This window comes from Vigna umbellata, chromosome 5 (genome assembly GCF_029865625.1).
Source record: "Vigna umbellata cultivar VRB3 chromosome 5, Vumbellata_1.0, whole genome shotgun sequence".
NCBI lineage: Eukaryota > Viridiplantae > Streptophyta > Magnoliopsida > Fabales > Fabaceae > Vigna > Vigna umbellata.
In genome coordinates, this window is record NC_142169.1 from 36,211,123 (window position 1) to 36,235,547 (window position 24,425).

At 35.8% G+C, this 24,425-nt stretch overlaps 5 protein-coding genes across 5 annotated transcripts; 3 read left to right on the top strand and 2 right to left on the bottom strand.

Annotated features, from left to right (window-relative positions):
* Positions 1 to 1,028: 1,028 nt before the first annotated feature.
* On the top strand, positions 1,029 to 7,120 carry LOC124820389 (protein transport protein SEC23 E-like). The gene is made up of 12 exons (XM_088116342.1): positions 1,029 to 1,890; positions 1,977 to 2,150; positions 2,722 to 2,883; positions 3,469 to 3,611; positions 3,763 to 3,838; positions 3,986 to 4,158; positions 4,267 to 4,348; positions 4,711 to 4,788; positions 5,420 to 5,581; positions 5,665 to 5,928; positions 6,131 to 6,235; positions 6,416 to 7,120. Exons 1-12 carry the CDS (start codon positions 1,150 to 1,152, stop codon positions 6,560 to 6,562), a joined length of 2,307 nt encoding a protein of 768 aa, XP_087972468.1. The 5' UTR covers positions 1,029 to 1,149; the 3' UTR covers positions 6,563 to 7,120.
* A 1,652-nt stretch (positions 7,121 to 8,772) lies between these two features.
* PRD1 (putative recombination initiation defect 1) lies at positions 8,773 to 16,024 on the top strand. Its single transcript, XM_047292056.2, has 9 exons — positions 8,773 to 9,292; positions 9,864 to 9,976; positions 10,082 to 10,257; positions 10,825 to 11,133; positions 11,455 to 12,418; positions 12,513 to 13,221; positions 14,107 to 14,387; positions 14,557 to 15,223; positions 15,560 to 16,024. Exons 1-9 carry the CDS (start codon positions 8,843 to 8,845, stop codon positions 15,800 to 15,802), a joined length of 3,912 nt encoding a protein of 1,303 aa, XP_047148012.2. The 5' UTR covers positions 8,773 to 8,842; the 3' UTR covers positions 15,803 to 16,024.
* Positions 16,025 to 16,108: 84 nt separating this feature from the next.
* On the bottom strand, positions 16,109 to 18,395 carry LOC124820388 (Pentatricopeptide repeat (PPR) superfamily protein). Its single transcript, XM_047292058.2, has 2 exons — positions 17,892 to 18,395; positions 16,109 to 17,489 (listed from the first exon to the last, which is right to left on the bottom strand). Exons 1-2 carry the CDS (start codon positions 18,261 to 18,263, stop codon positions 16,362 to 16,364), a joined length of 1,500 nt encoding a protein of 499 aa, XP_047148014.2. The 5' UTR covers positions 18,264 to 18,395; the 3' UTR covers positions 16,109 to 16,361.
* Positions 18,396 to 18,467: 72 nt separating this feature from the next.
* Positions 18,468 to 20,326, top strand: LOC124844196 (zinc finger (C2H2 type) family protein). The gene has a single exon (XM_088115549.1). It carries the CDS (start codon positions 18,986 to 18,988, stop codon positions 20,183 to 20,185), a length of 1,200 nt encoding a protein of 399 aa, XP_087971675.1. The 5' UTR covers positions 18,468 to 18,985; the 3' UTR covers positions 20,186 to 20,326.
* Positions 20,327 to 20,640: 314 nt separating this feature from the next.
* LOC124844198 (uncharacterized) lies at positions 20,641 to 23,865 on the bottom strand. The gene is made up of 4 exons (XM_047321082.2): positions 23,492 to 23,865; positions 23,230 to 23,346; positions 22,636 to 22,986; positions 20,641 to 22,524 (listed from the first exon to the last, which is right to left on the bottom strand). The coding sequence occupies exons 1-4, from the start codon at positions 23,598 to 23,600 to the stop codon at positions 22,274 to 22,276; spliced, it is 828 nt and encodes a 275-aa protein (XP_047177038.1). The 5' UTR covers positions 23,601 to 23,865; the 3' UTR covers positions 20,641 to 22,273.
* Between the last annotated feature and the right edge of the window lie 560 nt (positions 23,866 to 24,425).

Below are 24,425 nucleotides of genomic sequence, written 5' to 3' on the forward strand. Positions count from 1 at the left end.
TATCACGAATTAACACTCCATTAATGATTTAAAAAGGTTTAAATTTTATTAAAAAATATAAAAAAAAATAAACGCGTATATAAACTATAGATGTATTAAAGACATTTTTAATTGCACAGTTAGATGTATTGGAAAAAGAACAACCTGTAGATGGTTAAGGTACCTACTCTCTATAAAAGTTAAAAGTGAAAAAAACAAAACCAAAAACCAACAGAGACTTCAACGGAATGGCTGGGACGTCTTTGACCTTTCATTACCAAAACAGTCCCATTGTCACCTACCCAAACATATAATTGCATTTTACATTTTCTATTCAATATTTTCTTAACATAAGTATATTTTATTGTGATATCCACAAAATATATTTTTTTCTGTTCATTTCAATTCGTGTAATTTTTTTACAAGTGATCTTTAGTGGGCTAGTTTATAAACATTTTAGATTCAGATCCTAACTTATAAATCTTAACTATCTTATAATAATAAATGCATTGTAAATGGTAACTTAACCTATACAATAATAATAGTGATGGGAAAAATAAATAGTTATTTGGATATTATCTTGCAATTTAATAACGATTAAAACTATTTAAAAATAGATACATTTACCAGCATTGAAATAAATATTTGTTTTAAAAAAATAACACGTGACGTTAACTTAATTCATATAACGACAAAAAATAAAAAAAATTCCCAAAAGCGCATTTAATTTATATGTTACTAATGAAAACCCATATATAACATTAAAAAAGTATTATTATAAAAATAATTTATAAAAGGTAATAATAGAAATAAATCATTTTTATTACTAAGTTATAATTATTATGACTATTAAAAAAACTAATTCTTTTATTAATTCTATATATATATTATATATACATATCATATATAAAAATATATAAATTAAAAGATAAAAGTTGTAATAAAAAGTAAAATTTAAACTGAAAAAACCCTGAAAGGTAAAAAATAAAAAATGGATGTGTGAAGTTAATAAGAAGAAGAATAGAGTAATAAAGGAGTTGAATGCAGAGAAAAGCAGGACGAGTGAAATTGGGATTGTTAATTGTAATTAGAATTGAAAATTGAAGGAGAGAGAGAGTTGTTTCCCAGGGAAATAGAATTGCCGGTGCCGCCGCGGGTGAGTGATCGAGGATGTCGGAGATGGCGAGCCCAGATCCCGAGGGAGTGGACGGAGTGCGCATGACGTGGAACGTGTGGCCCCGCACCAAGGTGGAATCGAGCAAGTGCGTCATCCCTCTTGCAGCCACCGTCGCCCTCATCCGCCCCCACCCTGACATCCCCCGCCTCCAGTACGCCCCTCTCCGCTGCAAGACCTGCTCCTCCGCCCTCAACCCCTTCGCCCGCGTCGACTTCACTGCCAAGATCTGGATCTGCCCCTTCTGCTATCAGCGCAACCACTTCCCCCCTCAGTACCACGCCATCTCAGAAACCAACTTCCCCGGCGAACTATACCCCCAATACACCACCGTCGAGTACATCCTCCCCCTCTCCAATTCCCTCAACCCATCCCCCGTTTTCCTCTTCCTCCTCGATACCTGTCTCATCGAGGAGGAGATCCAGTTCCTCAAATCAGCGCTTCGTCGCGCGATTGGCCTACTTCCCGATAACGCACTCGTCGGCTTCGTCTCGTTCGGCACCCAGGTCCAGGTTCATGAATTGGGCTTCTCTGACATGTCCAAGGTTTATGTCTTCCGCGGCTCCAAGGAGATTCCCGCCGATCAGGTTCTCGATCAGCTAGGCCTTTCTACTCCCGGGAGAAGACCTCACAAGACCTCCCCTGGGGTCGCCGGCGCCGGTGCCGGGGGATTACCAAGTTCCGGCATCACACGCTTCTTGCTGCCTGCTTCTGAGTGTGAATATACTCTCAATGCGGTATTTGTTTATGGATTTTACTGCCTCGTGGTTTCAATGCTGTAGATGGTTTACAGATTCGTTATTTGTGCCTCTTTTTTTTGCAGCTGTTAGATGAATTACAGACTGATCAGTGGCCGGTTCCGCCTGGGCGCCGCCCTGCGCGCTGCACTGGGGTTGCTTTGAATGTTGCTGCGGGGTTGCTGAGTGCTTGTACTCCTGGGACTGGCGCTAGAATCATAGCTTTGGTTGGGGGGCCGTGCACGGAAGGACCTGGGGCGGTAAATTGCTGTTCTGTTCTTAGTTGTGTAATTGGATGACATTTTCTCTGTTAGGGTAGTGAAAATTGAGCTGGTGTTGGGGAGGTATTCTGCATTTATCAAATTTTATGTTAGGAGTATGTGACCGTCCGAAGGGTGCGGTTTTGCTTTGATGCTATGTGACTTGGCAGCAGTTAAGTGTCACGGGGGGTGCTTGTCTTTGAAGACACTACTCTTAAAATTGGCTTATGGTGTGCAAAATTTTGATATTTGTGCTTTGTCACTTGCTAGAAGCAAAGGATTTTGAAATATGTTAAGAACTATAGTTATAGTTGTTTCAAAGGTAGTAAGGAATTAGGCATCCTGCTGTTACTGTTTCTTAGGATATTCCTAAGATTGATTTCTTCATTCAAGTGTCACTGGGATTTTGGACAAAGAAAAACTGGGGGAAATTCTTGTGTCTGTCTTAGTCTAGAGCTGAAAGGACTAAAGATTTTATGGGAAACTTTGAATACGCAGAAGGAACCGTTGTTTATGCTATGCATGCTGGGTGTTTCTGGTGATTCAGATTTCATTTTTCTTTCCTTTGCAGATTGTTTCAAAAGATCTGTCTGACCCAGTGCGCTCTCATAAAGATCTTGATAAAGATGCAGCACCATACTTCAAGAAAGCAGTCAAGTTTTATGAAGGTCTCGCTAAACAGCTGGTTAGCCAGGGTCATGTGTTAGACATGTTTGCATCAGCACTTGATCAGGTTTGTGCCTGCATATACTAATATTCTCATACCTTAAGAATTCTTTCACTTGCAGTGCTGCTGATAGATTTCACAAAGTGAGACTTTGAAGAACGTAGTGAGTTCTGATAATCAAGCCCCTTTTTCCTTAATTTAATTTCATCAAATGCCTTACATCTTATTTTACATTGACGGACTAAGTAGATTCATGTGGTTATGCAAAATTTTTTACAGGCTTATTTGATTAGATATTCCTAATTAAATTCGTTTCCCTGTCACTGGAAACACATGGCTACATGACCTGTGAAGCTATATTTCAATATGGTTAATTAATGTGTCACTTCCATCCATCTGGGTGATTGTATGATGGCATCATGGTTTTCATTTATTTTTCTGCTTAAGAGAAATTCTGGTTGTGTTTTAATTTTTTATTTAATTTTATTTTTTGTGATTGACTTTATTATGGGTATGCAAGAAAGTTCTTGTTTATATTGTGCAGTGGGTATGCATGAATTTGAGTTTGTAATTTTGTCAGAATGTTACATTGAAAAACAATTTGGATCTAATTCTGTCCTGTGCTGAATTGTAAATGCTTTAAATAAAAAGGTTGGAGTTGCAGAAATTAAAGTTGCGGTTGAACGAACTGGTGGTCTTGTTGTCCTGGCTGAAAGTTTTGGTCATTCAGTCTTCAAGGACTCTTTTAAACGAGTTTTTGAGGATGGGGAACAATCTCTTGGTCTTTGTTTCAAGTGAGAATTCGTTCATTTTAAATGCTATACTGACATTTTCATTTTTGTGAATGTGTTTTCATTTTTCTCTTCCCTTGTCTCTTATTTTCTTCAGACATTTTTCCATTATCTGTTATCAGATATGTCACTGCCATCTTTATTTATGTTTCAGTGGAACCCTGGAGATAAATTGCTCCAAGGAAATCAAAATTCAGGGGGTGATCGGGCCTTGCACTTCCTTGGAAAAGGTTGGATATTCTTTTGTTTGAAACTCTTAATTCTGTGTTGCTTCTTAACTCTGGAGTTGGAGTTGGTAGTTGGTCAACCAAAGTAACAGAACTAAGACTGAATAAATGTGGTTTTTCTTGATTTTTATGATTACAATCCTACTGCAGAAAGGGCCTTCTGTTGCTGATACTGTTATAGGTGAGGGAAACACAACAGCATGGAAGATGTGTGGCCTTGACAAGAGCACATGCTTGACTGTGATGTTTGATCTTTCATCAAGTGAGCGGACAAACACCCCAGGTGCTGTCAACCCACAATTGTACCTACAGTTTCTTACAAGGTTATGTCTCATAACTTCTACTAATATGATCTCACTCATATACTATTTTGTATCTAGTTGCACTTATGCACTAGCAATTGAATGTTAATGCTCATGTTCGTATTGCAGCTACCAGGACCCAAGTGGTCAATCAGTGCTTCGTGTCACGACAGTAACTAGAAGATGGGTAGATAGTACTGTTAGCTCTGAGGTAGTTTCAGCCTTTTTTTAATATCTTTAACGGATGCCTGTCTGTTGTCATTGTCAAAGTAATATTTGGAGCGCCGACAATTATCATGATATTAAGAAAGCTTTAATGTTTTTCCCTTTACTCTTGTTTCTTGCTGTCAATTGTCTAGTCCAACTCTCATGTTATGTCATATGCTGATACCTATCCAAATCTATTTACATTTATGGGTGTTCATTGTGTATATCTATGTAATAGACTGAATTGAGTTAGTTTAGTTCCTACATATGCATTATTTTCCGTGTAGGACAATTATTTATTAGCAATGAAATTGTTAGATTGATAAGCCCATGGTTTTTAATTACTTTTATCATTTTTCTCTTCAGGAATTGGTTCAAGGATTTGACCAAGAAACTGCAGCAGTTGTAATGGCTAGATTTGCTTCTCTAAAAATGGAGAGTGAGGTATGTCACAAGTTGTGTTATTACTCGTTTATTTGGTATTCCTAAAAGAATTTAAGACCATAAATATAATTTTTTTGTCAAGCTTTTTTAGTAAATTATACAATATCTTCATTCAATTTGTGATTGCTTTTTGGAAAAACATAAAATTCGGTGACTAGGTGTATATTGCTGTTTTGATGAAAGTTGTAAGTGTATAAATGTGTATTTCACAACTCGCTGCAAATAACCAGTTTATCAAATTTCAAATCCTTGGTTGTGGGGCATGGAATAGTTGTTGCTCTTAATAAATAACTTATCTTGTATTAGTAACTATTTATTAGTTCTGCATTAGAAACAACATTATGGTAATTCATAGAAAATAACTGATGAAAGTTATGTATTATGTATTAAGATATATCTTATGATAGTGGTGTAATTAGGCAACTAGGTTGTAATTTGTAGTTTGTGGACAAAATATACTGTTTCTGGGACTGCAATTGTGTTGCTGTATTGAGTGTGGTTTTTATTTTCAAAATTAAATTTTATTAGTTTTTGAATTGGTATTCTATCACATCACATCTGTGGCAAAATTTCTTTAGTTAAACTTCCTATAAACTAATCCCTTGCTAACCATTCATTTTTGTTTGATCAGGAAACATTTGATGCTACACGGTGGTTGGATCGGTTTCTCATTCGCCTCTGTTCTAAATTTGGTGACTATCGCAAGGATGATCCATCATCTTTTACATTAAACCCATCATTTTCACTTTTTCCTCAGTTTATGTTCAATCTGCGCCGCTCACAGTTTGTACAGGTAGTTTTTGTTGTAATTTTCTTCCTGTCCCGCTTTTAAAATTTTATTTAACTTCTTTGGTGTTGATATGTGTGTGTTGGCAGGTCTTTAACAACAGTCCAGACGAGACTGCATATTTTCGCATGTTGTTAAACAGGGAAAATATTAGTAATGCTGCTGTTATGATTCAGCCATCACTGATAGCGTATTCATTTAATTCACTCCCCGCACCAGCATTGTTAGATGTGGCTTCCATTGCTGCAGACCGGATTTTGTTGCTAGATTCATATTTTAGTGTGGTTATTTTTCATGGGATGACAATAGCTCAATGGCGCAACTTGGGATACCAGAACCAGCCAGAACACCAGGTTTGTAGTTTGTCACATCCTGCCAAAGAAATCATTGTTACCTGCAAATTATGTCTCAAATTGATTTTAAGATTTTATAATATATTTTTATATTTTTCTAGTTATGGTTTCTTCAGATTTATTTTAAAGTTATTTTATTCAGGGCCATTTTTCTAATTACTATTTTTTCTTGCTTTGCTGATAACTTTAATATATGGCACAGGCATTTGCACAGCTATTACGTGCTCCGCATGATGATTCCCAAATGATAATTAGAGAACGGTTCCCAGTTCCTAGATTGGTTGTGTGTGACCAACACGGTTCCCAGGTCAGTATAATTTACCAAGACCAGTTTGAGTGTTATATGTCTCAATTAACTGTTACGGTTACTTTTCCTCCCATTTCACCTCATAACATATTAACAGTTTTTTTGTTCATTTCATTGATTCACCAAGGTTAGATTTGTAGTCATCTTGAAACTTACTGGGTTCTCATTGATGTTTAACAGGCTAGATTTTTATTAGCAAAACTGAATCCCTCAGCAACGTATAATAATGCACATGAGATGTCCGCTGGTTCAGATGTAATCTTTACTGATGATGTGAGCCTTCAAGTTTTCTTTGAGCATCTGCAAAGGTTGGCTGTCCAATCTTGAAAACAGATAATAGTAGAGATTGAGATTTTATGGGTTCTGTCTGGACTTTGGTTTGGGGAATTCACCAATCATGTTTGTGTCCTGCGTTGTGCTGTTGCATTCAATACTTTTCCTTTCTTCCCTTTGTTCTTAAAAAGGAGAAGGTCGGAGCCTACATGAATTGAAGAATAAGGAAGACCTGAAACATGATTCTTTAAGGTTCTGGTCGATTTTTCTTTTTGTGGAGAAAATAAAGGGTTGGAAAGTATGTAAGTTTGGGTATTGTGCGGAAAGAAAAGATAGATAATGGAGTTAGGAGACCATCTATGCGACAGCAGCTTAGCAAATGAGGGATATATTTTTGACTCAGTTTTTTCTGTTTGTTTTGGCCCAGATCTGAATTTTTGGGTTCCTCAGCTGGATTAATTTATATAGTTCTTTTACTTTTATATGTTCCCCAGGTAGCAAAGTAACGAAAGTCATTTTTCTGATGTTGAGTTTGATATCATTCTCTTGATACTGTTTTGTATTGTATATTGTGAAGTAAGCTTATAGGACCCCATCTCTGTGAAATTGATACTTTGGCTGCCCTCTGTTCTATTACTTCCAACCCTGCATGAAGAGGGACATGCTTAAATATGGTTTTCTTTTACTTCAAATAAAGTTTTACAAAAATTTCTAGATTAATTTAGTTCTTATTAATTTTTTAAAATCTAAAAAAATGTTATAATATCGTGTTGTGACATGTATGTCATGCTAGTGATTATACTTTGATGTAGTACATGACATTTACGATTTAGACGCATTTCTAAAAAATAGTAAGTGGCAGTAGAATTATTTTCTGAACTTTTAAAATTTATGATGTCCAAAATTACTGCGGAAAGATTGGACGATTTAAATACAGAAAATGAAAGCATTTTTTACTTGAAGCAAAAATAGGAGTTCTCTAAGGAGACATTTCTCATAAAGTTTTTGTACATTCAAGAAAGTGATACGAATAAAAGTGAGAAAATGAAATAGATTAACAGTAGTGATTTGTAGGTATGTTTATAGCTGAATTGCAAAACTGGCCTAAATTGAAAATTAATTCAATCGAAAGCTACGATAGTGTAACTTTTCTATTTGGGTTTTGTGCCCATGTTTTTGTTCATGTGACATTTACTATTTTAAACTTCCAATTTATTTTTATAAATAATTTGAAATAAGGAATTTAAATATTTATAACAATATGCTATTTGAGTAAAATTTTTAAAATAAAATGAACTTATAAAAATTTATTTGATAAATTTAATTACTTAAAATTGTAGAATTTCAAATTTATATTAGAACTTTATTTCTTTTATAATTTTTTTTCATAATTGTGTCTCCTTTGTTCCTATTTTTTATTGCAAGGTTATTTTGTTTGCGATAAATATTTTCATTTAAAATTATTTTATTATTTTTAGAATATTTTATAGTATTAATTGTCTAAAAATTAGTCTAAACTATAGTTTAACAATTATAAGGACAACCTAAAATTAACACGAGTAAAATAAATACAAAATTGACATGAGTAAAATAAATACAAATCAAATACATTACGAATGGAATTACAAATATAAAATTGAATAAATAATATCCAATTATTCTTCTCATTAAGGCTTGTGACGATAAAGTTATTATTAAGCAGAAACAGTATCGAATAGGTATAATATTGATGTACATTTATTTATTTTCTCTATTTATGATCTACACGAGTAATAAAATAACAATTTTATCCTCTAGTAAAAATAGTTGTATTTACTATTTTATTTGCTTGAAAAAAATGATAATTGAAATATAAGACAACTAAATTCCTAAGAAATAAATAAAAGATTATTAAAAATAGAAATGAAGTGATAAAATCCAAATTCTGAACGTTACAGCAGCAAGCCTATGCAACATTTTGCATAAGGACAATTTTTTTCTGCATCTCCATAATTTTGGCCCTGCGATTCATAGATATGAAAATTTTTATTTCGATATTTGAAGCTAAAAATACTTTCGAATTACAAAGCCATATTTTTTATAAATACAGAACTGGACAAATAAAAAAAAGGGTAAAATGAAAATTTTAACACTCATAGAATGCCGGGACGAAATATGAAGGTGTAGAAAGAATTGGGCTTTGCAAAGTGGTGGCTTCGACAGGCCCAATTGTGACACGAAGCTCATCAGAAAGAGCTTAACTAACTACCAGTTCAATTTAAAAATCAGCTTGGCGCCAAAAAAGCGAAAGCATTAGCAGCAGCGTTCTGGTGATTGGTGAGTGCAAAGAAGAGAATGTACTGGTGCAGCGATTCACGCAATGTGGACGTTGTTGACGCTGACGACGAGGGATTTCCAGTTTCATGTTCTCAGGGCCATCGATCTTCGTTGAATCTCCAAACTCACGACGGCGCTTCCATCTGCCTCGTCTGCTTCTCCAACCTCCTCTCCAATCCTCTCTCCCCAACCGTCCATGTCTCCTACGCTCTCTCCCAGATCTCTCGATCCCTCTCACTGCCTCACTTCCTTCAACCGCTTCTCACATTCCATCCTCATTTTCTTCTTTCGCCTCTCGTCGCCGCCCTCTCCTCCTTCCACGACGAGCCGATCGCTGCACAGCTCACACATCTCATCCTCGCCCTCTCCGCGTCCGCGGACCCTTCCGTTTCCTGCGAATTCGTCTCTAGGGTTTCCGATCGCATCACTTCCGGTGCTTTCGGTTGGTCTTCCCCTCAGCTGCACTTGGTGATTTCCATTTCCCTTACTCAGTTTTAATTTCCCTTCTGCTTCTTAGAAGGTCAACTTATCTGTGGAGATCCACATTGCTACATAACTTTGCACAATAGCAAGAGGATCTGTACAGAGTCGAGATGTACCATAAAATAAAGATGCTACTCTAAAATGAAGAGTTTAGTTTTTTATACGTAGCGCCATCATAATTTTTTTACTTTCTCAATTAGCAGTTTGAATAAATCTTTGTGTAGCCATTTATAAGTAGAAAGTAAGACAACGAATAAGATAAATTTAGCTTTCTTCGCTAGCTAAAAATCAATTTATATAATTACTATTTCATAAACTGAAGTGCTTTAGTTTATTTTAACTTTATTAAAACATTGAATTCATTTTTTAAAAGTGTTTATAAGACTAGTTTATCCAAACATAACTTAAGAATCATCCTAGATATCATTAAATTTAAGGTTATTATTACAGAAGTTAATAATCTTATTATACATAATGTGCTAGTCTTTATATTCTAATTAAATTCTAAAATGAAAGGAAACTTTTATGGATTGTTTCTACTGTTCCGAATGGACAGCTTCACTGCCTTGGGGCTCTTCTGAATGGTGAGAAGGGAGATGATCTCCATAAACAGATAAAAGACATTGGTAACCTCATTTCTGTTCTTGTTACGGGCCTTCAGTTGCCGAGGTATTGTTCACATATATTATGTATTGGATGCTATATTGTCGACTTTCTGTACCGTTGAATTTAAAATTTATTTCACTTGGTAAGTCCTTTGCTCGCTCGGTGCAGTGAGGAGATTCGAGGGGAGGTCCTCTTTGTCCTTTATAAACTATCTGTTCTTGAGAGTACTTCAGCAGAGGCAGATGGAAGCGATATGTTGATTCCCTTTTGTCCACAGATCTTGTACCTGTTGGTCGATGTGCTCATGAAGACTCAAAATGACGATGTTCGCATGAATTGTATTGGTCCGTTATCAAGTTTATTTTTGTTCCTTGAAAAGAAAACTTGAAACTTCGTTTTGGTTGTCTTGTTCGTTTTAAGTCTTTCTTTTCGTGAAGCCTATTTTGGACCGGTAGAGTAGAGATTGACATTAGGACGTTATCTCAAAAGGATTTTGTTATTTGTCTCATGGATACTCAACTACAGAACTACTCAGTAATAGATAGAAACAAAGGTGGTATAAAACACGACACTTTTAAAGGTGCAATTGCATGTTGATAATATGAAGACAAAAAACACTGACATGCATTGCATCACATCTGATGTCTGTATCATGAATTTCAATGGAAAGGTTGATTACCTGCCCGTATCTTTCTCTTCAAGAGTTTGCATCCTTATCCTACATCATTCGAATCACCAAAGTTTCTGGCGTAATGAACGAGTGGTTAATGTTAACAATTCTAAGTCTGGATAAAAGTCAGTTTGGCCATAGTTCACAGTATAGATATCATTAACTCTTAGATGCTGTAGTTTACAACATAATTTCTTTCTTGTTTATTTTATGAATGACAGTTACATTTTATTTTAATTAGCACTTTTGACTATGCTGGCTCGAAGACATTTGCTCAGGGAAGAATGTGCATATGATACTTGTAACATCTCTTCCAATGAAAGAGTTGACGCTAAAGAAACTGAAGATGGCACCAAGGGCACATCTCTGGTAAATCTGTTTGCTGAAGCCATCAAAGGCCCATTACTTTCGTCAGACAGTCAAGTTCAAATCGGCACTATAGATTTACTCTTTCACTATTTGTCTTCAGTCAAAACTTCAGACTATCAGATTCGAGTCTTAGTGGAAGAAAATATTGCAGATTATTTATTTGAAATATTAAGATTGTCAGGTGAGGACCTAGTACTGAACTTGCCAAACAAGTCCTTCTCTCGTCTACATGAAAGCAATATTGATTTTGCTGTGTTGAATACTGTGGATACTTTATAGCCTCGTTCATTGCCACAATATAAAACGAAAGCGTTTGCCCTACTTTAGATTCATTTCTGATTGAATGGAATTCAAAGTTGGTTATCTGGTTCTAGTTGGTTTTATTAATCTAATTTAGTTTACCTCGACTTTTTCTATTATGTGCTTGTGAATGCAGAACTTAATTTTGACCTTTCTGTTATACCTTGGTAGGTAGCTTACTTATTATTCTTTTGATGAACAGAGTACAAGGACCCAGCAGTCAAGATGTGCCTTCAGGTATTGGACCTTTTATCAACTGCTGAGGAAACTTTTAAAGTAAGACTCGTTGTTGGAATTTCAACACTTATCCCAGCATTACATTATGTGGCGGAAATTCCTTTTCACCCTGTCCAGTGTGCTACACTGAAGCTCATTTATGAATGCATTTCTGAGTGCCCTGGATCTGTATCGATTTCTCAACTAGAGGAACTGATTCTTGTTTTGATAAGAATGCTTCGAAAGCATTCTGGTGGAGAAATGGGTATGATTCCCGAGACCTTCATAATGGTCTGCTCCGTCTTTGTGGCTCTTATAAGATATCCATCTTGTACTGGAGCTCTAGATCTGTCAAAATCAATCGGGGAAGCAACAAGACATGCCATTTCAGCTTGTCTCTCTGTCTCTGAAAGGAATGTCAACCAAATTCTGCAATGCCTGTACCTACTTAAAGAGGCATATGCATACAGTCACGATGGAAACTCCAGTAACTCTAGTAAGCAGGAACTTCAAAACAGTATTCTTGATACATGCAGTGCCTATTTACTACCTTGGCTTGTAATGGGCATCAAAGAAATGGAAGAGGACATTGCCCTAGGATTGCTGGAAACTTTTCATTCGATACTGCTTCTGCAGTCTAGTATTAATGCTACGGAATATGCAGAGACTTTGATTTCAGTCGGTTGGTTCAGTTTTTCGTACGAGTGCCTGGGTTTGTTTACAGGAGATAGGATGAAAAGTAGAATATATTTGTTGCTAAGTTCCCTCATGGATTCTCTACTAGGGAATGATTCTGGACAACCAATTAGAGAGGCTGTTCTACACCTCTCTCACGATCCTATCGATTTACTCTTTTTGCTTGGGCAAAGGAGTTCTAACAGTTTGGATTTGCCTTCTTGTCAATCTGCTGTTTTGCTGATTTTGTACACCAGTTCGCTATATGATGAAAGGTACTTGCATTGCCAAAATTCGTACTCCTATTCCCCTGATTAGCAGTTCACCGACAACTATTTTCCCTAACAGTTTTCTGACTTTAATTACCAGACTTGCAGATGAGAAGTTGATTTTAGCATCTCTTGAACAATATATTCTTCTCAATAGGAGTGATTTTCATCATCGGACCACCGATAATATGACCGTGACACGACTGGTGAATCTTTACAGTTTGTTAAGGGGTCTTGACAATACGAACTACCCAATTCACTACAGTCGAGAAGCGGAGGAGATAATATTCCAGCTCATAAACAATGATGAGTGGGACTTACTTTCAGCAAGAATTCACACAGTATCATTGAAGTGGTTGTTTCAGCAAGATGACGTAATCAACTCATTATGCCATCAGACTTTGAAATTTTGCAGAAGCTATTACTTAGAAGAGACTGACATAATTATTGAAAACAATAATCAAACTGTAAATGTACAGACACTAGCTGAGTTAGTATCGACTGAAGATAACTACGGAGCTAAAATTTTCGTGTGCCTATTAACACAGCTCTTGCAGGCAGAAAGCCATGAGCGTGACGCAGTATGTGTTCTTAATGTCGTGGCAACTATGGTTCATGCCTACCCAACTGCTTGTGAGCAATTATCTTTGCATGGAATAGCGACAACAATCAGGAGTTGGTTTTATTTGAGTAATTCTTTGTCGACAACAACGTACATGTCCATCTTGATTTTGGTTTTTAACATTTTGAGTTCAGTGCATCCTGAAACACTGTCTGCTGATCAAAGTTGGGTTGCGGTAACCATGAAGGTGTGAGTAGCTGAACTTCTATTTAATCACATTGCATCCCGTATGAATTCAAACATCATCATGATTAGAAAATAGAAACTCCAATTTTAGGTCCTATATTCCTCTTAGAGTGGCCTGCTGACCTCTATTTTTTATCTAGTTAGAGCCATTTTTTGGTCTCATTTTCCTAATAGTTGTCTACTGACCTCTGTTTGTTGTTTTTGTTTTTATTTGGTCAGAGTACAATTATTGTCCTGTTAATTTACTCTAGCTTTCGACTTAGTCCCTGAATTTTCTAACGTTCCACCTTACTCCTGTTCAGAAGTGTTAGCAGTGTCATTTGACTCAATTTTTGTTTAAAATATCATTCCAATCAAACATTAAATTTGTGAGATTTGATTTTAATGTAATACCAAATTCGAACCCATTCATACATAATATTTTTTTGTAATGATGACATGGCAAATTATTGAGTTTTGGTAACACGGTTGTCATTTAGCCCAATTTTCAAATTTGAATATCCCGGAGGACGTTACTTACTAAGATTTTAGGAGGAGCAGAGCCGTACTCTGTACGGTTATGCATAACTGATGTAAGGATTGAGGAATACAATGTCCATGCATGCAAAATCACCTATTGTACATTATAATGGATAACCAGCCACAAACAACTATTTGGAGATGTCTTACAATCATTATTACGAAATATTAGAAAAATATAGATACCTTCTTAGTACAAGGACCAAATGGAAGTAGATTACAGCCGAACCATTGCTACATATGAGGTGGAAAAATAATGTGATCTGAATTACAAAAAGTTTATAACCGATCAACTATCCCTAAACATACTAGAAAACAAAATGATTTTGTTATTGATTGTTCTCACACCATGTTACCACTTCTGCAGATGATGGAGTATTCAATTCCACCCGATAAGGTTGATATTTTAAGTGACGAAAGTCTCTTCGTTATTGGCATTCTTTCCTTAATTTTGCATCTTTCCACCAAGAAAACACTTGAAGAGACTTCAAAGACCATTCTTTTTAATACTTCTATAATCTCTATGGTCAACACGGTAGTTTGTGCTGCTTCTTCGAAGGGACATGCTTTGGTAGACCACGACGAGGGAACAAGCACTGGAGAAACATTAATATTTTTGCTTTTGCTTCATTACTTCGCCTTTAAAAGGTAAGCCGGTTGACATCAGTAATAGAAAGAAATTTTTTTTGTTATCCTCTTCACTTTCTGGCCAATTGATTGTAGCATATTATCGTCAGAAAATTACATTTTACACCCCTTAATGGTCTTTACCAAATATTTAAAAAATGAGTTGTAAATCCTAAATCTTCGATTCTAGTTTGCATGCTATCCTACCAGGGTTTGTGGATTGGCAAAGCTTCCTTGTTTCAACGAAACCATCGGAGCCACTGGCCTTCATTGGCATCCGTTGCCATGACTTGTGCAGACTCCTGCATTTTGGTTCTCCTGCAATCAAGATAGCTGCTTCTTATAGTCTGTTGGAGTTATTTAACAGAATATCAGATCAAATAAACAGTAATCATGAAGAGCTGAGATGTACTGTTGGGTACTTAATGTCCATAAGGAGTATATTGGAAGGGCTGGTCTTCTATAATGATCTGAGAGTGGCTACAAATTGTTGCCTCTGCCTGTCAATGATTCTGGGATGGGAAAATTTGACAAACAAAACCAAACTCTTAGAAGGGAGTAGGTGGTGTAGACTGATTATTGAGGAGATGACAGTATCTTTTGCAGCTCCTGCTTTAGCATCGCAGTCATTCATGAACAAACAAAGTCCTCAAGTACTTATAGCTATAGCTGTCCTGAAACTGAGTAAAATCCCTCAGTGGATGAGATCTGTGTTTGATAGTTCAAGTATATCTGGTATACTGGAAAATCTTACTGCAAGTAACTTGAGTTCGGAGATTTTGGTGTTATTTCGAGAACTACTGAAATCTAACTTCTTAAGTACAGAGCAAATTGCAACTATAAATCAAATTCTCCAGGTAACTTCTTTGTCTTCTATTAGGTTCCCATAGTCACTTTATGCTTTATCCATGTTTTCACCTTACGTACCATATTTTCCTTGTATTTTGTAAAGCACATACAATTCTTTCATGCGTATAAATTTTGTGATTCAGCAAAACGAATAATGTGAAAAAAGTATTTTTTTTTTTTACATTCCTTGGAATGTGTATACCGTCTTAAGGAAGACAAGAGAGAGGGGAAGGAAATAGATGAAGAAATAAAGAGCAAAATGGTTATAGAAGTTAGAATGTGAAAAAGTTATGGTTATTTAAATTGTATATACCCCTTAGTTATGCCATATCTAATATTTACAGGAATGCAGAAAGCGCGTTTACACTAACAATGCTCAAGACGATCTCCCAAATGAGGCGATAAAGAAGGTCTTCACCGCATCGTATGACACGGGAGACATTTGTGAGTTTCTGATTGATTTAATGACATCAGAGGCATACATAGATACGGTTTCCTTGGGATTTCATACGGGCAGTAAAAAGCTCTTTGAAGAAATAGAGATGTTTTACAGTTCCTTGTCTGTAGATGATGGTGGTTGTAGGTAGCTTTAGTGTTTGATCTAATCCATGGGACACTTGAATTTTATAGAACTATGAAAGTGATAAGAGAGAATAATGTGCTGAAACAATTATTATACGTGTTATAAGGTAGTAAGTAATATTTACGCATACTAGACCGAACACGGACTCCTTTCAGAACATTGGAAATTTAAAAGACTTAAAAGCAAATCATCATATAATTGAGACCCTGATCTACAGGTCATCTGGTCCAACTAGTTCAGAGTACAGTACGATCATGGAGGTATTTGGATCTCACTCACATAATTCAATGGAATACATGCTATGGTAATATCGAGTGTAATGTAAATATGAGATAGACAATAACAACTCAAAGTTACAAAGTTAGTTATAGCCAAATCTTATTAAATATTTATGCAAAAGCATTTCATATTGACAGTGCAAATGCATTAAATTAAATTTAAAAGAAAAGAGCAAGCAGAAGTGAGAAGTCACTATTTTTTTACATTTTCTTTACTTCATAAAAGCAAAGATGGAATATCGAACTATCTTGGTTTCATACAGTCATGCTACCAGTATATTTGATTCATGACAATAAAGCAATGAGATCATGGTAAGTCCATTTTTTCCTTTCTCTGTCCTCAGGGTGAAGAGAAGAGTACACTTCTTCACAGCTTTTAAGAAAATGACCTTTCCCAAACGCAGTAATGACCAGAGAATCTGTATTCAATTCTACTACTCTGTCCAGATAGCCCATTCTTCTCCATGATTCTAAAGCTCCTCTACCATCAAAACCAATTCTACTGGCATCCATTACAATTCCAACAGTGACAATATCAGGCCGCACCCGGTAGATTGGCAGTTGAGACAGTAAAATTCTCAAACGCCTGAAATCTTTCATCTTCACATAAGCCAACATGATAATATTTGCAACAGCAACACTCCAATTGATCTTGGAATCTAGCATTTCTTTAACTACTATATCCATTCCCTTTTTACTCAAAAGACATGCATAAGAAAGGAGTCGGAGACACCAAACAAGATCACTCTCACCAAATGCCGAACATAAGTCTAGTGCCAGGTCTTCCAGTCGAGAAAACATGTAGTTCTTGATATAAACTTCAGCCATTTTTCTAATCACATCATCCTCTACACATGTTTTTGAATTCAAGACTTTCCTGTAAAATTTTTCCATCTTTTCAACAATCCCAAATGTGGTGTAAGCCTTTAGCATTGCAACAAAAGTATAAGATTGCAATTTCATTCTCTTTGAAAGCATTCTCTGGTATAGCTTTTCCATTCTCTGGAGTAGCCCACCTCGAGCATACTCCTGGATAAGTATATTATAAGTGATATGATCGGGAGGACATCCATCCAACTCCATCTTTTTCACACACTCACTCATCTCATCATACATTTGAAATTTCCCATAGGCTCCAATCAAACCATCATAGGTTTCAGAATCTGGCTCTAAGCCAGATTCTTTCATCTCATCAAAAAACCGTAAAGCATCACTGAACTTACCAGCTCTGGATAATCCATGAATTATTGGATTATAAGTGTCCAAACAAGGCTTCATACCTTGAACTTTCATCTCTTGCAATGCAGCTAACGCCTCTTCCATCGTTTCATCTTCGCATAACAAGCCTATTATCTTGTTATAGTTGAACTCACTAATCCGAGATTTCTCAATGTTCTTCCACATGTCAAACACCTATTAATGCAAAGTGCTGAGAAAGTAAGGATTCAATTCACAAGGGAAGAAATGATACTAAAAAAAGTGTCATAAAACAGGATCGAATGGAATAAACCATAAATTTGGTCCTGAAGTGTTACTCAACCTTTCTAAGTAATTTCCAAAGTACCAAAGCTATATAAGTATCAAAGTATTCAATATCTATCAGTTTTTTCCTCATGTTAGCGTATTTTACTTCCGTTCAGGGACCAATGAAGGGTTTTCCAATGCTAAAACTTGGGGATTATTTACGTAGTTTTTTTTCTTTTACTTTAAAACCCATTAAGAGAAAGGCTGATACTCTACAATGAAATTTAAGGTTTATTTGGAACAGAAATCAACTTTGTCACAAAAATTAAAAATTGGCATTAGGGTCCCTACCTGAAGGATTTCGGCGAACCTTGAGGCATGTTTAAGGAACCTGACAGCAGCCCAAAAATGGTCTTTGGACCAATCTCCATCTTGGGCGAGTATGTTGATAGGGTCGGAATCCTCCCTCTCAAGCTTTACAAGTAGGGCTCTGAGGCTGTCATGGTGATGGTAAGTCTCAACCAGAAGAGTTCTGTGCTTTGTGTCTGAAACTGAGTCAGCGAAAGGTAATCGGTGGAAAGAGGCGTGGCAAATTTGAGTGGTGAGGGATGGGAATGTGGCATAGGGTTTTGGGAAGACGCTGCTCTTGCTCCTTCTGCAATAGGGATTCAACTTCAACAACAGCACACACTGATTCTGACTGTGAGTCACAGCATTCACCATTTTTCTTCATTTCAATTTTCAACCCTCCTGCCTCCTTTTTTCTATATAAAAAACTAACCTTTCATCCCTCCCCTAATTTAAAACATTAAAAATATTAATATTTTGAAATATAAAATGTTATTAAAGAATAATAAAATTATATATTTAAACCTGTTAGATATAACAAACAAAAATAAATTATTGGAAGAAATATACTGAAAGTAAAAGTGATTGCAAAAGTTGATTGGAAGAAATAAGTTATTCTCGATCAGCTAGGCCTTTCTGCGGCCGGGAGAAGACCCCACAAGGCCTCCACTGGTGTCGCCGGCGCCGGTGCCAGGGGATTACGCAGTTCCGTCATTTTCTCCCTCCTCATCTTCCAACGTTTCCACACAGTTTCCTGCTAGTAAATGTGCACAAAACTTAAATTTAGGTAATGTTTATCACAGTCCACATTTGATTGAATTTGAAGAATCTCCACATTCGCGCCACGTTGATTCTTTTTCCGCTTCTATTTCGCCGAGTAACTGTTCGACGAAATGTCCCAACCATGCACTTCCTCACTGCACCGTTACCTTCGCTGCTCTCTCCCCTTTTGACCCCTTCCTTCCCCCACCCTCATTCTACTTCTCCTGCTCGACCGGTTGGGTGCTCCGATTCGTAGTTCTGAAAATGGTGTAAGAAGATGGTTTATCTACAATCTCCATTACTCTTTCTCTTTCATTGAAACTTGATTGGACCCAATGGTTACTTTTAAAAGCTATTTGACTTATAGAAGAACAGATAACCCTTTCAAAGTCTCCAGATTTCGTAGCATTTGCTTTTTCACACTAGAAGCTACATGCTGGCATATATACGGTGGCTTGAGATATTATCATTCTGGATCAGAATGGGGTAAAAATCAGAAATTGAATCCAAACGAAAAGCCAAACAGGGTGGGGCTTTTCTGGGACTTGGACAATAAACCACCCAATGCAATCCCACCTTTTGATGTTGCCAATAAGCTGAGAATAGCTGCATCTTCCTTTGGGATTGTTCGTTACATGGTGGCTTATGCAAATAGCCACACTTTTAGTCATGTTCCTCAATCTGTACGGGAGAAAAGGAAAGAGAGGGAACTGTTGTATCGTTTAGAGAACAAGGGTGTCATCAAGCCAAATGAACCTTATCGTTGTCGGGTTTGTGGGAGAAAGTTTCATACTAATGACAAGCTTGTCAACCATTTCAAGCAACTGCATGAGCGTGAGCACGGTAAAAGGATAAACCAGATTGAGTCTGCTAGAGGGAACAGGAGGGTGAAGTTGGTGGCTAAGTATTCTATGAAAATGGAAAAGTATAAGAAGGCTGCAAGTGCTATTCTCACACCCAAAGTGGGGTATGGTTTGGCAGATGAGCTCAAACGAGCTGGGTTTTGGGTTCAAACTGTGTTGGATAAGCCGCAGGCTGCAGATCGAGCATTGCAAAGCCACATTGTGGATGTCATGGATCATAGGCGGGTTGAGTGTGTGGTTCTTGTGTCTGATGATTCTGATTTTGTTGATGTGATAAAGGAGGCAAGGCTGCGATGTCTGAAGACGGTTGTCGTTGGGGATATTGATGATGGTGTCTTGAAGAGGACTGCCGATACTGCCTTTTCTTGGGAGGAAATTCTGATGGGGAAGGCTAAAAAACAGGCTGCTTCGGTTGTGAAAAACTGGAAGGATCGTGATATTTTGAAGAGGTTAGAGTGGACATATAACCCTGATGCAGATAAAAATAAATTGGATGTGGATGTGGATGATATTGTAGCTGAAACATCTGAAGATGATAATATTGAAGATACCTCTGATGAAGTTGACGATGTCTATAAGGATGACAGAGGTTCTTGGTGGGAATTAGATTCTGACAATGATGTCTCAGAGGGACAGTCGGGCAAATTATCCGATTTATCTGTGCATAAGTGAACACTTGACCTTCTACTTGACCGAGTTTTGTCATTGAATATGTGAGATAACACTATGTTGGAAAGTTATGAAGGTTGTGGTAACTTTGAAAAGGAAAGTAGTATCTATTTATTAGTTGTCTCGTTTGCTTCATAGTCTTTATCAGCTGGCATTGTTTGATTAGTTCTGGTTCCTTGTTATGGATGTCTATTTGATATGTTTCTTTGGTGTTCTACTCAATAACAGCTATTTGCAGTTAAAATCAGGAAAAAGGACTTTTTATTGTATGTAATATTAAAATATTGTGGCCTGGTGCACCCATTTTTAAAATATTAAATTTGCAATATATTATTTTTTCATTTATGTGTGGGGATGTTCGTGATGACATCGAGATCGAAGAGTTAATGTTGGTGACGTTTAGGAGATTAGTGATCTTAATGTTAATAACTATATGAATAGGGTTGCATGTTTGTTATTATGTGGTGTTTAATTGCTATTCATATATTGTATTGTTATGGTTGCTTTGACGGTAATTTACTCCATATTTGTTTGTGATTGTTGTGATGATCGTATCATGGTTTATACATAAATAGAAGATGTTGCAGATATTTCAGAGAGACGCGAGAGGATAGAAAAGACTTTGGAATTGTTAAAGTTTTTTTATGGTTAAACTATTACAACAATGTAATTGGGTTACATTATTTCGTTGTTATTTTTTTATTAATTTCGGAACTATGTAAATGGGACAATGAATTTGGAATTGTTATGACTTTGTTTTAGTTCTGCTTGTTTTGAATACTGAAGTTTTTATGAATACGCACTACAATAATTTTGAAAAAAAATTTCGCTTTATTACAACTTTGACACCCTGAAATTTGGGGTGTTACAGTCTGGTAACAAAGTTTGTGAAATTCTTTTGGGCTTAAGGGAGTGTTTTGATGTTTAACTCTGGTTGTTCTAAGTGTTTCATGATGTGAATACTTTATGGAAATGTTAATGGATTCCTCGCATTGTTTGGTTCTATGCCCGACAGGAATTGTACTCAGACTGCACTATTGTGATGTGTTGTTGCTCCTAATGTGCTAGTTGTCATTGAAGTGGATATTCTATTATGAATGTTGACCTTTCACTTCCTCGAGTTCTTTGAGTTTTGTTTAGTTCATTGCCATATTCTGACCATATGATAATTTCAACTCTTACTGAAAATGGTATGTATTATGTGTTTTCTATTCACATCTACAATAAGCGATGATTGTTGGTGATTATTGTATGATTCGGATGCTTCATAGTATTGGTGATATACCCTGGAAGTGAATGGCTTGTAAAATTGAGATTTATTTCTCTGCTTTCTGTAAGTGCTGTGGCTGTATTTAGTGTTCATTAATTAGTGAAATTGAATGTCTAAGTGTTAAAATTAGTTTTATCGTAGAATATAAATTCTGGAAAATTTGCCTAGTGCAGTGAAGTGTTCTAGTATGATTAAAAAGATGAAATGGAGATCTTAATTGAATGGAAATGAGAAACTTGTAGTCTAGTGGTTAAGGTTGATTTTGTTGTTGGAAGGGGATGCTAACTAGTTTTAATTCTGGAAAACCTTAGAATACAGGTTCTGTAATTGCTTGGCTGTTTTTGTTTTCCTACTCGTGTTGATTGATTGGATGCATCTTTTCCCTTTATTGTTGATGTCAATAGGGGTAATCATATCATACGTAACTTATTCTTTTAACAACTTGTTAAAAATTGTCATTTTCTTTATCGTTGAACTATTAAAAAAACTGACTAGCAAGTCTATTCCTTTTTTTAGTATTGTAATTTCTATATATTTCGCTTTTTTAAAATGAACAAAGTGGGTGAAAAAGTAGTTTTTGAAGTATAACCCCATTTTCCTTGAAATGTAAGATAGTACAAAATCAGTAGCATGACATGAAATGTATACTTAGTTGCTAAATTGTTCAAAATGAAACAGAAGATTGACATGTAAAGTAATAACCAAAGATCCTCAAGATATACAGCCACAGAAATCCACAAAAGAGTGACCAAAGAACAATTGAAAATTTGCAAACAGTATATCGATGTCAAAATTCAGAGTGAAATTGGAGACCAACACAGCTACCGATCTCCACAGAAGCAACAACATAGACATGATAACCAATTGAATCTTCTCCTCACTGTGTCATTTTGTGAGTCGGTATCAGCAGGAGAATTTCGACCTTCTACTCTCACAGCTTCATTTGCAGATAACTCAGGCTCATTATTTCTATTGGCATTTTCCATCGGTAGAAAACTCTGTACAGGTGAGTGCAGTATGATACCGCCGCTGTCTGTCATCTCAGCAAATATTTCTATAACATCTATTGTCCCTAATCAAATTGGATGAAGATAATTGTTATGATGCATGTGTGTTGCTGATAAACCAAAAAACAAAAAGGGTGCATGTCTGTATTCTGCTATAAAATAATGAATGTGTATACCTGAATTAGAGCCCTGGTTTCCGTCCAAACTTCCACCATTGATACCATTATCGTTACAAGTGTGAGTTACAGATGAAAGAGGTAATACATCACTATTTCCAAGCAAATTCTCAAGCGAAGCAGTTTTTTCAACGAGAACATATCCTTCTTCTATTTCCTGTGACGTGTTGTCATCACTAGACGTAGGAAACTGTGTAGACTCTACTTGAACATCATTTATAGATTTATGCAGTGTCTCCACGTGAGAGACTGGCTTTTCTGCCTGCAACTCCAGCATGTTTCCTTCCCAAATCCTTTCTCCTTGCAAAATACTAGGATCTTGCATTTGGTCATCGTCTGTTACTTTTACATCTGCTTTAAAACATGTTACAAGAACTGGATAGAATAGATAAGAACAAATCTTAAGCTGAAAGAAAACATAAACACGTACCAGTGGATTTAAAGAATGATCCAAAACTTATTTTTTAATTTCTCTAGGATATAATGCACACTTGTTTTTCAATAGGAGCATTCTTGACAATTACAAATAAAGTTCTGGAGTATAAATCCACTGATATGTGTTTATGTTTTATTAAAAAGTAGGAGATTTGTTACCTTTTGAGTGGGGATCATTATCAGAAAGGTGTTCCTTATCTGAAGGGTTGAAACCTTCAACGGCTCCACAGCTGCCGTTGTGACATGCATGAACTCCATGATCATCACCCTTGAGACCTGTTTCCAAGAAACCCAAGAAAGAGAGAGACTTTTCAACCAAAAAGAAACAAGAAAGTCTAGAAACCAACAAAACTGGTTAAAAGAATGACTGTACATGCATAAAAGGAAAGAGATACTCGTTTAAACTTTAAAGAAAAAGCACCTGGAGTGCGTGTGTGAGTTCGTCCCTGATCTTGGTTATTCATCTCGAGTAGGAAGACGATGAGCCAGAGAAGAAGAAAAATATTAACAACAAATAACAGATATACCATTTTTTTACAGAAGAACTAACCAATATATAAAGATTATGAAAAATGAAATCACCATTTCTCATTCCACTCAACAGTTATTCTGTTCTCTTAGCAACTGTCACACCACACCTCTAACGACTTTTCTGCTTTTAGCAGTTTTACAGTTGCAAAATCCTGATGACTACTGTCTCTACAGTATAGAGTAAATAAAATATAATCATTCCATCATGTTGTTTTAAATTTTTTAAATATATCTCTATAAAATAGTAGTTTTCACATTTTTTTATGGAAAATAATACTTTGACACTCCTAAAAAATTCACTCTCACTTGACAATACCGTTTAATAATATAATAATATATATTAAAAAATTAATTAAAAATAAAATAAATAGATAATTGAAAATATTATTATTTTATATTGTAATATGAATGTTTTGTTGCCTTTAGTGAAATCAACGTATTACCCCCTCTCCAGTTAATTGTGTTTGAGTCTTAGAGCATCCCGAACCCCTTTTAAGTTACAAATAGCAAGTTATAAATCATTTGAGATAAATGTTACAAACAACATTGAATTACAGAAAAATTTAAATTTAAATGGACTCATTCATCAGAGTAAATAATCTTAAAAAGGAAAAACACTTTTATTTGAAATTAAAGGAAAATGAGTTGTGTGACTCTTTGTAAGCTTATAAATATCACAATACAAGTTTGAAGTGTCAAGTTGATCAAATATATTGTTAATCTTCGTCTTTTATTTTTTATTCTACTTTTTTTACAAAAATGTTCACTTATTATGGATAGTTATTTTAGTTTAAAAGATAATTAAATTAAAAAACAATCAAATT

Bases quoted from the DNA above. Each gene is read 5' to 3' on its own strand.
- LOC124844196 (XM_088115549.1), top strand. From the start codon at position 18,986: ATGGTTACTTTTAAAAGCTATTTGACTTATAGAAGAACAGATAACCCT.
- LOC124844198 (XM_047321082.2), bottom strand. From the start codon at position 23,600: ATGGTATATCTGTTATTTGTTGTTAATATTTTTCTTCTTCTCTGGCTC. The intron at 23,347-23,491 runs GTGCTTTTTCTT...TCTTGGAAACAG, and splicing joins AACTCACACACGCACTCCAG to GTCTCAAGGGTGATGATCAT. The intron at 22,525-22,635 runs GTATACACATTC...CAATTTGATTAG, and splicing joins AAACCAGGGCTCTAATTCAG to GGACAATAGATGTTATAGAA.
- LOC124820388 (XM_047292058.2), bottom strand. From the start codon at position 18,263: ATGGTGAATGCTGTGACTCACAGTCAGAATCAGTGTGTGCTGTTGTTG. The intron at 17,490-17,891 runs GTAGGGACCCTA...TTGCATTAATAG, and splicing joins GGTTCGCCGAAATCCTTCAG to GTGTTTGACATGTGGAAGAA.
- PRD1 (XM_047292056.2), top strand. From the start codon at position 8,843: ATGTACTGGTGCAGCGATTCACGCAATGTGGACGTTGTTGACGCTGAC. The intron at 11,134-11,454 runs GTGAGGACCTAG...TTTGATGAACAG, and splicing joins TGAAATATTAAGATTGTCAG to AGTACAAGGACCCAGCAGTC. The intron at 13,222-14,106 runs GTGTGAGTAGCT...CCACTTCTGCAG, and splicing joins GGGTTGCGGTAACCATGAAG to ATGATGGAGTATTCAATTCC.
- LOC124820389 (XM_088116342.1), top strand. From the start codon at position 1,150: ATGTCGGAGATGGCGAGCCCAGATCCCGAGGGAGTGGACGGAGTGCGC. The intron at 2,151-2,721 runs GTAAATTGCTGT...TTTCCTTTGCAG, and splicing joins GCACGGAAGGACCTGGGGCG to ATTGTTTCAAAAGATCTGTC. The intron at 4,789-5,419 runs GTATGTCACAAG...TTGTTTGATCAG, and splicing joins CTCTAAAAATGGAGAGTGAG to GAAACATTTGATGCTACACG.